The sequence below is a fragment of the Clytia hemisphaerica genome, unplaced genomic scaffold, assembly GCF_902728285.1.
Source record: "Clytia hemisphaerica strain Z4C2 unplaced genomic scaffold, Clytia hemisphaerica genome assembly, whole genome shotgun sequence".
NCBI classification, from domain to species: domain Eukaryota; kingdom Metazoa; phylum Cnidaria; class Hydrozoa; order Leptothecata; family Clytiidae; genus Clytia; species Clytia hemisphaerica.
Window position 1 is genome coordinate 72,649 of NW_027103274.1, and position 19,018 is coordinate 91,666.

Sequence of the window (19,018 nt, forward strand, 5' to 3'; positions counted from 1 at the left end):
GCTGATATGTCATCCAACTCAGAGTGACATAAATGAATGTAATTTAACTAAAACATTCTTCCAAATAGTATTCTTTTCAATAGACGCAACCGATATGGACACTGGCATGTCATCCAGCTTAGAGTGACTCAATGAATGTAATTTGACTAAAAACATTCTTCCAGTAGTTTGTTTTCAATAAACACAAGCAAACAAAGATTTAGAAACTTAAACTAAAATGGCCATATCGGTTAGATGCAACCGATATGGACGCTGATATGTCATCCACTCAGAGTGCCATAAATGAATGTAATTTAACTAAACATTCTTCAAATAGTATTTCTTTTCAATAAAAACAAGAAAACAAAGATTTAGAAACATTAAACTAAAATGGCCATATTGGTTAGACGCAACCGATATGAACGCTGCATGTCATCCAACTCAGAGTGGCATCAATAATGTAATTTAACTAAAACATTCTTCTAAGTAGTATTTCTTTTCAATAAAAAACAAGCAAACAAATGTTTAGAAACATTAAACTAAAATGGCCATATCGGTTAGACGCAACCGATATGGACACTGGCATGTCATCCAACTCAGAGTGACATGTATGAATGTGATTTGACTGAATTATTCTTCCCAGAAGTATTTATTTTGAATAAAAACAAGCAAACAAAGATTTAGAAACATTAAAATAAAATGGCCATATCGGTTAGACGCAACCGATGTGGACGCTGATATGTCATCCAACTCAGAGTGACATCAATAAATGTAATTTAACTAAAACATTCTTCTAAGTAGTATTTCTTTTCAATAAAAACAAGCAAACAAAGATTTAGAAACATTAAACTAAAATGGCCATATCGGTTAGATGCAACCGATATGGACGCTGATATGTCATCCAACTCAGAGTGACATAAATGAATGTAATTTAACTAAAACATTCGTCCAAATAGTAATTCTTTTCAATAGACGCAACCGATATGGACACTGGCATGCCATCCAGCTTAGAGTGACTTCAATGAATGTAATTTGACTAAAACATTCTTCCAAGTAGTATTTGTTTTCAATAAACACAAGCAGACAAAGATTTAGAAACATTAAACTAAAATTATGGACGCTGACATGTCATCCAACTCAGAGTGACATGTATGAATGTGATTTGACTGAATTATTCTTCCCAGAAGTATTTATTTTGAATAAAAACAAGCAAACAAAGATTTAGAAACATTAAACTAAAATGGCCATATCGGTTAGACGCAACCGGCCATATCGGTTAGACGCAACCGATATGGACGATGATATGTCATCCAACTCAGAGTGACATCAATGAAGGTAATTTAACTAAAACATTCTTCCAAATAGTATTTCTTTTCAATAAAAACAAGAAAACAAAGATTTAGAGACATTAAACTAAAATGGCCATATCGGATAGACGCAACCGATATCGACGCTGCCATGTCATCCAACTCAGAGTGACATCAATAAATGTAATTTAACTAAAACATTTTTCTAAGTAGTATTTCTTTTCAATAAAAACAAGCAAACAAAGATTTAGAAACATTAAATTAAAATGGCCATATTGGTTAGACGCAACCGATATGGACGATGATATGTCATCCAACTCACAGTGACATCAATGAATGTAATTTAACTAAAACATTCTTCCAATGTATTTCTTTTTCAATAAAAACAAGAAACAAAGATTTAGAAACATTAAACTAAAATGGCCGTATCGGTTAGACGCAACCGATATGGACGCTGACATGTCATCCAACTCAGAGTGACATGTATGAATGTGATTTGACTGAATTATTCTTCCCAGAAGTATTTATTTTGAATAAAAACAAGCAAACAAAGATTTAGAAACATTAAACTAAAATGGCCATATCGGTTAGACGCAACCGATATGGACGCTGATATGTCATCCAACTCAGAGTGACATCAATGAATGTAATTTAACTAAAACATTCTTCCAAATTGTATTTCTTTTCAATAAAAACAAGAAAACAAAGATTTAGAAACATTAAACTAAAATGGCCGTATCGGTTAGACGCAACCGATATGGACGCTGACATGTCATCCAACTCAGAGTGACATGTATGAATGTGATTTGACTGAATTATTTTTCCAGAAGTATTTATTTTGAATAAAAACAAGCAAACAAAGATTTAGAAACATTAAACTAAAATGGCCATATCGGTTAGATGCAACCGATATGGACGCTGATATGTCATCCAACTCAGAGTGACATAAATGAATGTAATTTAACTAAAACATTCTTCCAAATAGTATTTCTTTTCAATAGACGCAACCGATATGGACACTGGCATGTCATCCAGCTTAGAGTGACTTCAATGAATGTAATTTGACTAAAACATTCTTCCAAGTAGTATTTGTTTTCAATAAACACAAGCAAACAAAGATTTAGAAACATTAAACTAAAATGGCCATATCGGTTAGATGCAACCGATATGGACGCTGATATGTCATCAAACTCAGAGTGCCATAAATGAATGTATTCGAGTGTGTCAATGAGGTGAATTTTCTGGTCTGTAAAATTTATCAAATTTTGCGATTTTCATAATGAAGAGTATCGAGCTCAAATTTAAACGTATAAACAAGTTCAGAATATTGTGTAATTGATTTATTGTGAAAATATAACCTTTTAACTGAAGTTTAGGGCAAACTCTTTTGTTAAAACTGTCAAAAACCGCGAGTAAACGACCACTGAAGTAAGGTCCCAAAATTGCTGTTTATCAAAAAAAGCAACGACTCGGCCGAGAGTTAAGGGTCAAAAACAACTGTTTAGGGTGGCCTGCACATAGGGGCACCTGATCTAGGGTCGGGGCTAATTTTATGGCTTAAATATTTTCTTCAGGAAGTTATTTTGTCAAAGGAATTTTCAAAGTCCAGACTTTGATCTCCTGTTATTCGAGATAGGGACCATGAAAAATAGCCCCGACCCACGGTTCGGTCCGCAATTTATCTGGCTTTCAAGAAAATCTAAAATGGCTTTTTGATAGCCAATACAATCGCTGCATTTGCAGGTTTAGTGGGCCCCATTACTCTGCTAAAGAAAATTCATTGGATTCGAGAAAACATCAAAATTACAGACCAGACAAAAAATTACGCAATGCCCTTTACAAGCCATTGTGATTGGCTGATCGGGAAAAAGACGTGAGATCTGATTGGCGTAGAAAAAAGTGAATTTTCTTTAAGAAGGAGGCGGGGAAGAAAAAGAGGCGAAATGTCTCAAAATGAACTTCAAAATCAAGAAACTTGCAAAAATTGAAAGGAAAGAAATGAATTTTATTCTTCTTGTGAAATATTTTATAGCTCATTCATAGGACGGGGATGTATCTAAACTAGAAGGACTAGACATCAGATTTAGAACAACGAGACAAGGTGACTTTTTGATACACAATGCACAATATATTTTAAACTTTCTGTTGCTCAGACATAAAAAATCCAGAAAAAAATGACTCCAAAACCATCTGAAATCCATTTTTTCTACATCCTGAAGAAAAAGAAAGAATATAAATAAATCTGATATAAATCAAGATTTGTGTCACCAATCCATAACCTTAGAGATAAAACTTTCAGTGAGACAGGGCAGGGATGGTTAGCATAAAATACCCATCTTTTACTTCCATTCTCTTTAAAGACCATAATAGCATAACATAGCATTTTAATCTACATTCTGCCAGAACAGGGATATTAGAAAATGAAAGAGCCTTAGCTCATCTGTAGGGAAATTAAATATCTAAAGTGAGGAGAGTGAAGGGGGTTTAGCATTTGCCAGCAAATAATAATGAGCTGAGTCAGGCTGGATTCTCCATGAATTTCGACCAATTTTGAGGTGGTACCACAACTCCTTCTTCAGTTGACAGTGAGAGAATTCTCTTGCTCTTGTCATCTGCGACTTGAATAATATCAAGAATCCACAATTAATAAAAGTTAACTAACCTTTGTTTTATTGCAGTTGAGCTCCAGCACGCATTTCAAATTCAAAAACATCTCAAAACTGAAGAAAGCTCGGTTTTTTTTCTTCCCATCTTCTTCGTTCTTAAATTGCACTAACATCATCATCATTGACAACACCAAAAAAAATCTAAAGCTTTTGGAGAATAAAATAAAGAATTGTAAACAACAAAGAAGTGAATAAAAATGAAAACTGAAGCTATAACTCTGGGCAAAAATAATGCCCTTCCAATAAACTTGTGCATCCAAAATACAGTTAAAATTACTAAGAAGTGTTTCCTGATTATAAATCATAATTCTTTGAAAGAAAATACATTTTGACTCTGTTAAATGAAAAGAATACCGGTATGCAACATTTAGAAAAAGAAATATCAGAGTCCTTCCCCTCTCAGAAAAAAAGATTTCAATGATTTCGAAAGATCGAGTGACAAATAACATTTTCCAGACTGTCCAGATTGAACGTACTTACTAAAATAAATTGTTTGAAAACATTCGAAAACATTTGCGTGCTCGTGTGAACACTCAAAAACATTCGATTTTCAAAGCGCTGTTTACATTTGAAAATTCGAATGTATTTTCGGCGTAAAGCTCTGTTTAGACTTAAACACGGAAAAAACTACAGACTCGCAAAATTCACCTCATTGATTTCCTCGAGTAATTTAACTAAAACATTCTTCCAAATAGTATTTCTTTTCAATAAAAACAAGCAAACAAAGATTTAGAAACATTAAACTAAAATGGCCATATCGGTTAGACGCAACCGATATGAACGCTGCCATGTCATCCAACTCAGAGTGGCATCAATAAATGTAATTTAACTAAAACATTCTTCTAAGTAGTATTTCTTTTCAATAAAAACAAGCAAACAAATGTTTAGAAACATTAAACTAAAATGGCCATATCGGTTAGACGCAACCGATATGGACACTGGCATGTCATCCAACTCAGAGTGACATGTATGAATGTGATTTGACTGAATTATTCTTCCCAGAAGTATTTATTTTGAATAAAAACAAGCAAACAAAGATTTAGAAACATTAAACTAAAATGGCCATATCGGTTAGACGCAACCGATGTGGACGCTGATATGTCATCCAACTCAGAGTGACATCAATAAATGTAATTTAACTAAAACATTTTTCTAAGTAGTATTTCTTTTCAATAAAAACAAGCAAACAAAGATTTAGAAACATTAAATTAAAATGGCCATATTGGTTAGACGCAACCGATATGGACGATGATATGTCATCCAACTCACAGTGACATCAATGAATGTAATTTAACTAAAACATTCTTCCAAATTGTATTTCTTTTCAATAAAAACAAGAAAACAAAGATTTAGAAACATTAAACTAAAATGGCCGTATCGGTTAGACGCAACCGATATGGACGCTGACATGTCATCCAACTCAGAGTGACATGTATGAATGTGATTTGACTGAATTATTCTTCCCAGAAGTATTTATTTTGAATAAAAACAAGCAAGAAAAGATTTAGAAACATTAAACTAAAATGGCCATATCGGTTAGACGCAACCGATATGGACGCTGATATGTCATCCAACTCAGAGTGACATCAATGAATGTAATTTAACTAAAACATTCTTCCAAATTGTATTTCTTTTCAATAAAAACAAGAAAACAAAGATTTAGAAACATTAAACTAAAATGGCCGTATCGGTTAGACGCAACCGATATGGACGCTGACATGTCATCCAACTCAGAGTGACATGTATGAATGTGATTTGACTGAATATTTTTCCAAGAAGTATTTATTTTGAATAAAAACAAGCAAACAAAGATTTAGAAACATTAAACTAAAATGGCCATATCGGTTAGACGCAACCGATATGGACGCTGATATGTCATCCAACTCAGAGTGACATCAATGAATGTAATTTAACTAAAACATTCTTCCAAATTGTATTTCTTTTCAATAAAAACAAGAAAACAAAGATTTAGAAACATTAAACTAAAATGGCCGTATCGGTTAGACGCAACCGATATGGACGCTGACATGTCATCCAACTCAGAGTGACATGTATGAATGTGATTTGACTGAATTATTTTTCCAAGAAGTATTTATTTTGAATAAAAACAAGCAAACAAAGATTTAGAAACATTAAACTTAAATGGCCATATCGGTTAGACGCAACCGATATGGACGCTGATATGTCATCCAACTCAGAGTGACATAAATGAATGTAATTTAACTAAAACATTCTTCCAAATAGTATTTCTTTTCAATAAAAACAAGAAAACAAAGATTTAGAAACATTAAACTGAAATGGCCGTATCGGTTAGACGCAACCGATATGGACGCTGACATGTCATCCAACTCAGAGTGACATGTATGAATGTGATTTGACTGAATTATTCTTCCAAGAAGTATTTATTTTGAATAAAAACAAGCAAACAAAGATTTAGAAACATTAAACTAAAATGGCCATATCGGTTAGACGCAACCGATATGGACGCTGATATGTCATCCAACTCAGAGTGACATAAATGAATGTAATTTAACTAAAACATTCTTCCAAATTGTATTTCTTTTCAATAAAAACAAGAAAACAAAGATTTAGAAACATTAAACTGAAATGGCCATATTGGTTAGACGCAACCGATATGGACGATGATATGTCATCCAACTCAGAGTGACATCAATAAATGTAATTTAACTAAAACATTCTTCCAAATAGTATTTCTTTTCAATAAAAACAAGAAAACAAAGATTTAGAAACATTAAACTAAAATGGCCATATCGGTTAGACGCAACCGATATGGACGCTGATATGTCATTCAACTCAGAGTGACATAAATGAATGTAATTTAACTAAAACATTCTTCCAAATAGTATTTCTTTTCAATAGACGCAACCGATATGGACACTGGCATTTTATCCAGCTTAGAGTGACTTCAATGAATGAAATTTGACTAAAACATTCTTCCAAGTAGTATTTGTTTTCAATAAACACAAGCAAACAAAGATTTAGAAACATTAAACTAAAATGGCCATATCGGTTAGACGCAACCGATATGGACGCTGCCATGTCATCCAACTTAGAGTGGCATCAATAAATGTAATTTAACTAAAACATTCTTCTAAGTAGTATTTCTTTTCAATAAAAACAAGAAAATAAAGATTTAGAAACATTAAACTAACATTGCCATATCGGTTAGACGCAACCGATATGGACGCTGATATGTCATCCAACTCTGAGTAACATCAATGAATGTAATTCAATTAAAACTTTTTTCCCAATAGTATTTCTTTTCAATAAAAACAAGAAAACAAAGATTTAGAAACATTAAACTAAAATGGCCATATCGGTTAGACGCAACCGATATGGACGATGATATGTCATCCAACTCAGAGTGACATCAATAAATGTAATTTAACTAAAACATTCTTCCAAATAGTATTTCTTTTCAATAAAAACAAGAAAACAAAGATTTAGAAACATTAAACTGAAATGGCCATATTGGTTAGACGCAACCGATATGGACGCTGATATGTCATCCAACTCAGAGTGACATCAATGAAATGTAATTTAACTAAAACATTCTTCCAAATAGTATTTCTTTTCAATAAAAAACAAGAAAACAAAGATTTAGAAACATTAAACTAAAATGGCCATATCGGTTAGACGCAACCGATATGGACGCTGATATGTCATTCAACTCAGAGTGACATAAATGAATGTAATTTAACTAAAACATTCTTCCAAATAGTATTTCTTTTCAATAGACGCAACCCTATGGACACTGGCATTTCATCCAGCTTAAGTGACTTCAATGAATGTATTTGACTAAACATTCTTCCAAGTAGTATTTCTTTTCAATAAACACAAGCAAACAAAGATTTAGAAACATTAAACTAAAATGGCCATATCGGTTAGACGCAACCGATATGGACGCTGCCATGTCATCCAACTCAGAGTGACATCAATAAATGTAATTTAACTAAAACATTCTTCCAAGTAGTATTTCTTTTCAATAAAAACAAGAAAACAAAGATTTAGAAACATTAAACTAAAATTGCCATATCGGTTAGACGCAACCGATATGGACGCTGATATGTCATCCAACTCAGAGTAACATCAATGAATGTAATTCAATTAAAACTTTTTTCCCAATAGTATTTCTTTTCAATAAAAACAAGAAAACAAAGATTTAGAAACATTAAACTAAAATGGCCATATCGGTTAGACGCAACCGATATGGACGCTGACATGTCATCCAACTCAGAGTGACATGTATGAATGTGATTTGACTGAATTATTCTTCCCAGAAGTATTTATTTTGAATAAAACAAGCAAACAAAGATTTAGAAACATTAAACTAAAATGGCCATATCGGTTAGACGCAACCGATATGGACGCTGATATGTCATCCAACTCAGAGTGACATCAATGAATGTAATTTAACTAAAACATTCTTCCAAATAGTATTTCTTTTCAATAAAAACAAGAAAACAAAGATTTAGAAACATTAAACTAAAATGGCCATATCGGTTAGACGCAACCGATATGGACGCTGCCATGTCATCCAACTCAGAGTGACATCAATAAATGTAATTTAACTAAAACATTCTTCCAAGTAGTATTTCTTTCAATAAAAATAAGCAACAAAGATTTAGAAACATTAAACTAAAATGGCCATATCGGTTAGACGCAACCGATATGGACGATGATATGTCATCCAACTCAGAGTGACATCAATGAATGTAATTTAACTAAAACATTCTTCCAAATAGTATTTCTTTTCAATAAAAACAAGAAAACAAAGATTTAGAAACATTAAACTAAAATGGCCATATCGGTTAGACGCAACCGATATGGACGCTGCCATGTCATCCAACTCAGAGTGACATCAATAAATGTAATTTAACTAAAACATTCTTCAAGTAGTATTTCTTTTCAATAAAAACAAGCAAACAAAGATTTAGAAACATTAAACTAAAATGGCCATATCGGTTAGACGCAACCGATATGGACGCTGATATGTCATCCAACTCAGAGTGACATCAATGAATGTAATTTAACTAAAACATTTTCCAAATAGTATTTCTTTTCAATAAAAACAAGAAAACAAAGATTTAGAAACATTAAACTAAAATGGCCATATTGGTTAGACGCAACCGATATGGACGCTGCCATGTCATCCAACTCAGAGTGACATCAATAAATGTAATTTAACTAAAACATTTTTCAAGTAGTATTTCTTTTCAATAAAAACAAGCAAACAAAGATTTAGAAACATTAAACTAAAATGGCCATATCGGTTAGACGCAACCGATATGGACACTGGCATGTCATCCAACTCAGAGTGACATGTATGAATGTGATTTGACTGAATTATTCTTCCCAGAAGTATTTATTTTGAATAAAAACAAGCAAACAAAGATTTAGAAACATTAAACTAAAATGGCCATATCGGTTAGACGCAACCGATATGGACGCTGATATGTCATCCAACTCAGAGTGACATCAATGAATGTAATTTAACTAAAACATTCTTCCAAATAGTATTTCTTTTCAATAAAAACAAGAAAACAAAGATTTAGAAACATTAAACTAAAATGGCCATATCGGTTAGACGCAACCGATATGGACGCTGATATGTCATCCAACTCAGAGTGACATAATGAATGTAATTTACTAAAACATTCTTCCAATAGTATTTCTTTTCAATAAAACAAGAAACAAAGATTTAGAAACATTAAACTAAAATGGCCATATCGGTTAGACGCAACCGATATGGACGCTGCCATGTCATCCAACTCAGAGTGACATCAATGAATGTAATTTAACTAAAACATTCTTCCAAGTAGTATTTCTTTTCAATAAAAACAAGCAAACAAAGATTTAGAAACATTAAACTAAAATGGCCATATCGGTTAGACGCAACCGATATGGACGCTGACATGTCATCCAACTCAGAGTGACATCAATGAATGTAATTTAACTAAAACATTCTTCCAAATAGTATTTCTTTTCAATAAAATCAAGAAAACAAAGATTTAGAAACATTAAACTAAAATGGCCATATCGGTTAGACGCAACCGATATGGACGCTGCCATGTCATCCAACTCAGAGTGACATCAATAAATGTAATTTAACTAAAACATTCTTCCAAGTAGTATTTCTTTTCAATAAAAACAAGCAAACAAAGATTTAGAAACATTAAACTAAAATGGCCATATCGGTTAGACGCAACCGATATGGACGCTGATATGTCATCCAACTCAGAGTGACTTCAATGAATGTAATTTAACTAAAACATTCTTCCAAATAGTATTTCTTTTCAATAAAAACAAGCAAACAAAGATTAGAAACATTAAACTAAAATGGCCATATCGGTTAGACGCAACCGATATGGACGCGTCCATGTCATCCAACTCAGAGTGACATCAATGAATGTAATTTAACTAAAACATTCTTCCAAGTAGTATTTCTTTTCAATAAAAATAAGCAAACAAAGATTTAGAAACATTAAACTAAAATGGCCATATCGGTTAGACGCAACCGATATGGACGCTGATATGTCATCCAACTCAGAGTGACATAAATGAATGTAATTTAACTAAAACATTTTTCCAAATAGTATTTCTTTTCAATAGACGCAACCGATATGGACACTGGCATGTCATCCAGCTTAGAGTGACTTCAATGAATGTAATTTGACTAAAACATTCTTCCAAGTAGTATTTCTTTTCAATAAACACAAGCAAACAAAGATTTAGAAACATTAAACTAAATGGCGTATCGGTTAGACGCAACCGATATGGACGCTGACATGTCATCCAACTCAGAGTGACATGTATGAATGTGATTTGACTGAATTATTCTTCCCAGAAGTATTTATTTTGAATAAAAACAAGCAAACAAAGATTTAGAAACATTAAACTAAAATGGCCATATCGGTTAGACGCAACCGATATGGACGCTGATATGTCATCCAACTCAGAGTGACATCAATGAATGTAATTTAACTAAAACATTCTTCCAAATAGTATTTCTTTTCAATAAAAACAAGAAAACAAAGATTTAGAAACATTAAACTAAAATGGCCATATCGGTTAGACGCAACCGATATGGACGCTGATATGTCATCCAACTCAGAGTGACATCAATGAATGTAATTAACTAAAACATTCTTCCAAATAGTATTTCTTTTCAATAAAAACAAGAAAACAAAGATTTAGAAACATTAAACTAAAATGGCCATATCGGTTAGACGCAACCGATATGGACGCTGCCATGTCATCCAACTCAGAGTGACATCAATAAATGTAATTTAACTAAAACATTCTTCTAAGTAGTATTTCTTTTCAATAAAAACAAGCAAACAAAGATTTAGAAACATTAAACTAAAATGGCCATATCGGTTAGACGCAACCGATATGGACGATGATATGTCATCCAACTCAGAGTGACATCAATGAATGTAATTTAACTAAAACATTCTTCCAAATAGTATTTCTTTTCAATAAAAACAAGAAAACAAAGATTTAGAAACATTAAACTAAAATGGCCATATCGGTTAGACGCAACCGATATGGACGCTGCCATGTCATCCAACTCAGAGTGACATCAATGAATGTAATTTAACTAAAACATTCTTCTAAGTAGTATTTATTTTCAATAAAAACAAGCAAACAAAGATTTAGAAACATTAAACTAAAATGGCCATATCGGTTAGATGCAACCGATATGGACGCTGATATGTCATCCAACTCAGAGTGACATCAATGAATGTAATTTAACTAAAACATTCTTCCAAATAGTATTTCTTTTCAATAAAAACAAGAAAACAAAGATTTAGAAACATTAAACTAAAATGGCCATATCGGTTAGACGCAACCGATATGGACGCTGCCATGTCATCCAACTCAGAGTGACATCAATAAATGTAATTTAACTAAAACATTCTTCCAAGTAGTATTTCTTTTCAATAAAAACAAGCAAACAAAGATTTAGAAACATTAAACTAAAATGGCCATATCGGTTAGACGCAACCGATATGGACGCTGGCATGTCATCCAACTCAGAGTGACATGTATGAATGTGATTTGACTGAATTATTCTTCCCAGAAGTATTTATTTTGAATAAAAACAAGCAAACAAAGATTTAGAAACATTAAACTAAAATGGCCATATCGGTTAGACGCAACCGATATGGACGCTGATATGTCATCCAACTCAGAGTGACATCAATGAATGTAATTTAACTAAAACATTCTTCCAAATAGTATTTCTTTTCAATAAAAACAAGAAAACAAAGATTTAGAAACATTAAACTAAAATGGCCATATCGGTTAGACGCAACCGATATGGACGCTGCCATGTCATCCAACTCAGAGTGACATCAATGAATGTAATTTAACTAAAACATTCTTCCAAGTAGTATTTCTTTTCAATAAAAACAAGCAAACAAAGATTTAGAAACATTAAACTAAAATGGCCATATCGGTTAGACGCAACCGATATGGACGCTGATATGTCATCCAACTCAGAGTGACATCAATGAATGTAATTTAACTAAAACATTCTTCCAAATAGTATTTCTTTTCAATAAAAACAAGAAAACAAAGATTTAGAAACATTAAACTAAAATGGCCATATCGGTTAGACGCAACCGATATGGACGCTGCCATGTCATCCAACTCAGAGTGACATCAATAAATGTAATTTAACTAAAACATTCTTCCAAGTAGTATTTCTTTTCAATAAAAACAAGCAAACAAAGATTTAGAAACATTAAACTAAAATGGCCATATCGGTTAGACGCAACCGATATGGACACTGGCATGTCATCCAACTCAGAGTGACATGTATGAATGTGATTTGACTGAATTATTCTTCCCAGAAGTATTTATTTTGAATAAACACAAGCAAACAAAGATTTAGAAACATTAAACTAAAATGGCCATATCGGTTAGACGCAACCGATATGGACGCTGATATGTCATCCAACTCAGAGTGACATCAATGAATGTAATTTAACTAAAACATTCTTCCAAGTAGTATTTCTTTTCAATAAAAACAAGAAAACAAAGATTTAGAAACATTAAACTAAAATGGCCGTATCGGTTAGACGCAACCGATATGGACGCTGACATGTCATCCAACTCAGAGTGACATGTATGAATGTGATTTGACTGAATTATTCTTCCCAGAAGTATTTCTTTTCAATAAAAACAAGCAAACAAAGATTTAGAAACATTAAACTAAAATGGCCATATCGGTTAGACGCAACCGATATGGACGCTGATATGTCATCCAACTCAGAGTGACATAAATGAATGTAATTTAACTAAAACATTCTTCCAAATAGTATTTCTTTTCAATAATAACAAGAAAACAAAGATTTAGAAACATTAAACTAAAATGACCACATTGGTTAGACGCAACCGATATGAACGCTGCCATGTCATCCAACTCAGAGTGACATCAATAAATGTAATTTAACTAAAACATTCTTCCAAGTAGTATTTCTTTTCAAAAAAAAACAAGCAAACAAAGTTTAGAAACATTAAACTAAAATGGCCATATCGGTTAGACGCAACCGATATGGACGCTGGCATGTCATCCAACTCAGAGTGACATGTATGAATGTGATTTGACTGAATTATTCTTCCCAGAAGTATTTATTTTGAATAAAAACAAGCAAACAAAGATTTAGAAACATTAAACTAAAATTATGGACGCTGACATGTCATCCAACTCAGAGTGACATCAATGAATGTAATTTAACTAAAACATTCTTCCAAATAGTATTTCTTTTCAATAAAAACAAGAAAACAAAGATTTAGAAACATTAAACTAAAATGGCCTTATTGGTTAGACGCAACCGATATGGACGATGATATGTCATCCAACTCAGAGTGACATCAATGAATGTAATTTAACTAAAACATTCTTTCAAATAGTATTTCTTTTCAATAAAAACAAGAAAACAAAAGATTAGAAACATTAAACTAAAATGGCCATATCGGTTAGACGCAACCGATATGGACGCTGCCATGTCATCCAACTCAGAGTGACATCAATAAATGTAATTTAACTAAAACATTCTTCTAAGTAGTATTTCTTTTCAATAAAAACAAGCAAACAAAGATTTAGAAACATTAAACTAAAATGGCCATATCGGTTAGATGCAACCGATATGGACGCTGATATGTCATCCAACTCAGAGTGCCATAATTGAATGTAATTTAACTAAAACATTCTTCCAAATAGTATTTCTTTTCAATAAAAACAAGAAAACAAAGATTTAGAAACATTAAACTAAAATGGCCATATTGGTTAGACGCAACCGATATGAACGCTGCCATGTCATCCAACTCAGAGTGGCATCAATAAATGTAATTTAACTAAAACATTCTTCTAAGTAGTATTTCTTTTCAATAAAAACAAGCAAACAAATGTTTAGAAACATTAAACTAAAATGGCCATATCGGATAGACGCAACCGATATGGACACTGGCATGTCATCCAACTCAGAGTGACATGTATGAATGTGATTTGACTGAATTATTCTTCCCAGAAGTATTTATTTTGAATAAACACAAGCAAACAAAGATTTAGAAACATTAAACAAAAATGGCCATATCGGTTAGACGCAACCGATATGGACGCTGATATGTCATCCAACTTGTGACATCAATGAATGTAAGTTAACTAAAACATTCTTCCAAATTGTATTTCTTTTCAGTAAAAACAAGAAAACAAAGATTTAGAAACATTAAACTAAAATGGCCGTATCGGTTAGACGCAACCAATATGGATGCTGACATTTCATCCAACTCAGAGTGACATGTATGAATGTGATTTGACTGAATTATTCTTCCCAGAAGTATTTATTATGAATAAAAACAAGCAAACAAAGATTTAGAAACATTAAACTAAAATGGCCATATCGGTTAGAGGCAACTGTTATGGACGCTGATATGTCATCCAACTCAGAGTGACATAAATGAATGTAATTTAACTAAAACATTCTTCCAAATAGTATTTCTTTTCAATAAATACAAGAAAACAAATATTTAGAAACATTAAACTAAAATGGCCATATTGGTTAGACGCAACCGATATGGACGATGATATGTCATCCAACTCAGAGTGACATCAATGAATGTAATTTAACTAAAACATTCTTCCAAATAGTATTTCTATAGGATTTTATATTATATATATCTTTCTCTTGTTCTTTTAGATTAGCATTCATAGTTATAAATAAAACATATGAATAAGATATTCTTCATGCTAATCTTATTCACTAATTTTTAATGGAGTGAATTATTTTATCTGTAATCTGTGGCATGCACCTTGCTGTCGGCCCACAGTACAATCCACATGGGTGGTGGCCGTGCCCACATCCCTTCTGGACCGAAATTGGATAGACCGAAAGTCGATAGTGGATTGAACCAGGAAGAATGGAACCTATTTCTTCGTCGTTGGGAAGCATTTGCTATTGGATCTGGCCTCGAAGCAAATAACTGTTCCACTCAGCTGTTCCAATGTGCGAGCCAATCTCTTGGGGATAGTTTACTGCGTTCGAATCCTGGAATCATGAATCGCCCTACCAACGAGCTATTAGAATCAATGAAATCATTAGCTGTCGTAGCTGTTGCTACCTGTGTTACGAGAACTGAACTTATGAACATGCATCAGGAACGCGACGAACAATTTCGCATTTTCTCCTCACGGGTTAGAGGAAAGGCAGAGACCTGTAATTACAAAACTAGATGTACTTGCGATAACACAATTGACTTTACAGACTCTATTATAAGAGATGTTCTAATTGCGGGTATCGAAGATTCTGACATCAGACGGGAAGTTCTTGGTATTGCAAATATTCTCGAAACTTCTATAAATGACATTATTGCCCTTGTAGAGAGCAAGGAGATGGCACGGGATGCACTGCCATCCTCAGTCGGGAACGTGTCCTCGTCAACATATCGTCGACATAAGCCAAAGCAGACTGAGGCTACTCACGCTGAAACACCTATTCCATGTCCTGGTTGTAGGAAGCCGTACCTGCGTTTCACGGAGGGCAGGACAGGACGAAACAGAAAGCCACACAAGATGTGTATCGACTGCTATCGAGCCAAACGTCGCCAAGAGAGATCTGACACCAACCAACAGCCTCAACCTGGAGCATCCAATAGCGAGATAAGCACCGTCCCTATGTTTTCCCAAGTGACTGGAATATCTACGCAACCAGATGTCACCAAATCTTCTAGAGCCACTCAGAATGCCATTTCGTTGCCTCACAACATCTTCTCCAAAGGGCAATGGCGCAAATCAAGATTCAAGGAACATCCTAGGGTAGAACTCTTATTGTCCGTTTTGTCTTCTGACTATAAACAATTCGGCAAAAGATGCCCTAGTATTGCCCCATCTAAGATAATGGCACTTGCTGACACGGGTGCGCAATCATGTTTATGGTCAATGGATGAGTTTGAATCGCTTGGGTTTACCAAGGATGACCTGATTCCGGTCAGCATCAACCTCATGGCAGCCAATAAGTCTCCTATTAAAGTCGAGGGGGCTGCACGTGTTCGTCTGGAGGGTACTGCATATGATGGCTCAAAACGGTTGTGTGCTACAATGGTCTACATCAGCAGACAAGCCCAAGGATTTTACCTTTCGCTGGAGAACATGATGGACCTTGGAATTGTACCTAAGGACTTTCCTGCCATCAAACCCTCGTCTACTGTTCACCCTACCAATGCAGTGGTTGAAGACCTCATTCCAGAGGAGTCATGTTCCTGTCCTACTCGCACCACCATCCCCGAATTTCCAAAGGAGCTTCCATTTGAATGCATTCCAGAGAACAACGATAAGATGAAGGAGTGGCTGCTTGATTATTTTGCGTCGTCTACTTTCAATACCTGCCCACACCAGCGGCTGCCACAAATGGATGGTCCACCGGTTGAGATCCATCTTAAGCCTAACGCTGTTCCAAAAGCTGTGCACACTCCAGCATCGATACCAATTCATTGGCAGGACCAAGTGCACAAGGATCTCCTTCGTGACGAAGCATTGGGTGTAATCGAGAGAGTCCCTTATGGCGAGCCAGTGAAATGGTGTCACCGTATGGTAGTGACACGAAAGCACGATGGGTCCCCAAGGCGGACTGTTGACCTATCTCCACTTAACAAACACTGTCAAAGAGAAACGTTTGCATCTGCTTCACCATTCCAGTCAGCTAGAAGAGTACCAACCAACACGTGGAAGACTGTCAACGACGCATGGAACGGTTTCCATAGTGTACCTCTCGAGGAATCCCACAGGCACCTTACCACTTTCATCACACCCTTTGGCCGCTGGAGGTACTGTGCAACCCCACAAGGATTTTCTGGTTCCGGTGATGGTTACAACCGTCGTTTCGACCAAGTCCTCTCTGATTTTGAAAGGAAAGAGCGAGTTACTGACGACGTCCTGCACTATGACACGTCACTTGAAGAACATTGGTGGAGGACGATGGAGATGTTAATTACATCCGGCAAATCAGGAATTATCATGAATCCAGATAAGTTCCAGTTTGCCCAACGTACTGTTGACTTTGCTGGATTTCGTATTTCCGATTCATCCATTGCTCCGTTGCCAAAGTACACCGATGCTATACGCAATTTCCCTACGCCCAAATCAACCACTGACATCCGGAGTTGGTTTGGCTTAGTGAACCAAGTATCAAACTACGCTCAACTCCGCGATCACATGGAGCCTTTCAGGCGATTCCTAAGTCCACGTCAGATGTTCCAATGGACCCCCGAACTCGACAAAGCATTCCGTCAGTCCAAAGAATCTATCATCCAAGCAATCAATGCAGGAGTCATCATATTTGATCCTACACGAAAGACCTGTCTTCGACCCGATTGGTCTCGCAAAGGCATCGGCTACTTCTTGTACCAGCAACATTGTGAGTGTGACTCAGACACACCGGATTGCTGTAATTTGGGCTGGAGGATCGTTCTCGCAGGATCCCGTTTCCTACAGTCTTCAGAACAACGATACGCTCCCATCGAGGGGAGGCCCTAGCAATTGCGTGGTCGCTTGAACAGACCAAGTATTTTACTCAAGGCTGCCCATCGCTGATAGTCGTCACTGACCACAAACCCTTGGTCAAGATTCTTGGAGATCGTACATTAGATGAAATAGCAAACGATCGCATCTTTCGCCTGAAACAACGCACCCTGCCCTGGTCCTTCAGGATTTTTCACCTACCAGGCAAAACCAATCTAGCTTCTGACGCAACGTCACGTTACCCCTCATCCGTCATCGGGTTACTAACAGTCGCTGATCAGATTGAGAATAACGCTGCTATTCGAGTCGATACAAAGGAAACATTTAGCATCAGTTGGGATCAACTAGTTGCCGAAACAGCCAAGGATCAACCACTTGCTCTGCTTCTTAAGTACGTCCAATCTGGTTTCAAAGCGATTCAACCTGATGAGATTGCAATAGTTTCTGAATACTGGAAATATCGAGATTCGCTATATATTCTCGATGATGTTCTCCTTTATCACGATCGAGTTGTTGTGCCCCCATCACTCCGTCAAACCGTACTATCCATCCTTCATTCAGCAAACCAAGGGGTGACTGCCATGTCTTCACGTGCTCAATCGACAGTCTTTTGGCCAGGTATATCAAAGGACATTGAAGCTACTCGTGCCAGCTGCGCCTCGTGTCACCGCAATGCCCCATCGCAACCTGCCATGCCTACTGCGCCTCCATCCACACCGTCGACTCCATTCGAGATGATCTTCGCTGATTTCTTTTCATATGCTGGCATTCACTACCTACTAGCTGGAGATAGATTATCTGGCTGGGTTGAAGTTTACCGCTCCATTCATGGTAGTAGCAAATCTGGTGCCAAGGGACTCATTGCTGCGTTACGCTCATTGTTCGCTACATTTGGCGTTCCTGAAGAGCTTTCCAGCGATGGCGGCCCAGAATTTGCCGCTGGTGAGACACAATCCTTCTTGAAGAAGTGGGGTGTACATCATCGCATCTCATCCGCTTATTTTGCCCAATCTAATGGT

The 19,018-nt window shown here is 35.3% G+C and overlaps 1 protein-coding gene across 1 annotated transcript; it reads left to right on the top strand.

Annotated features, from left to right (window-relative positions):
- Nucleotides 1-15,323: 15,323 nt before the first annotated feature.
- LOC136801986 (uncharacterized) lies at nucleotides 15,324-16,811 on the top strand (the record flags this gene model as incomplete). The annotated part of the gene is made up of 1 exon (XM_067058686.1): nucleotides 15,324-16,811. A coding segment is annotated over exon 1 (1,488 nt), but the record flags the coding sequence as incomplete, so codon positions are not given.
- Nucleotides 16,812-19,018: the final 2,207 nt, after the last annotated feature.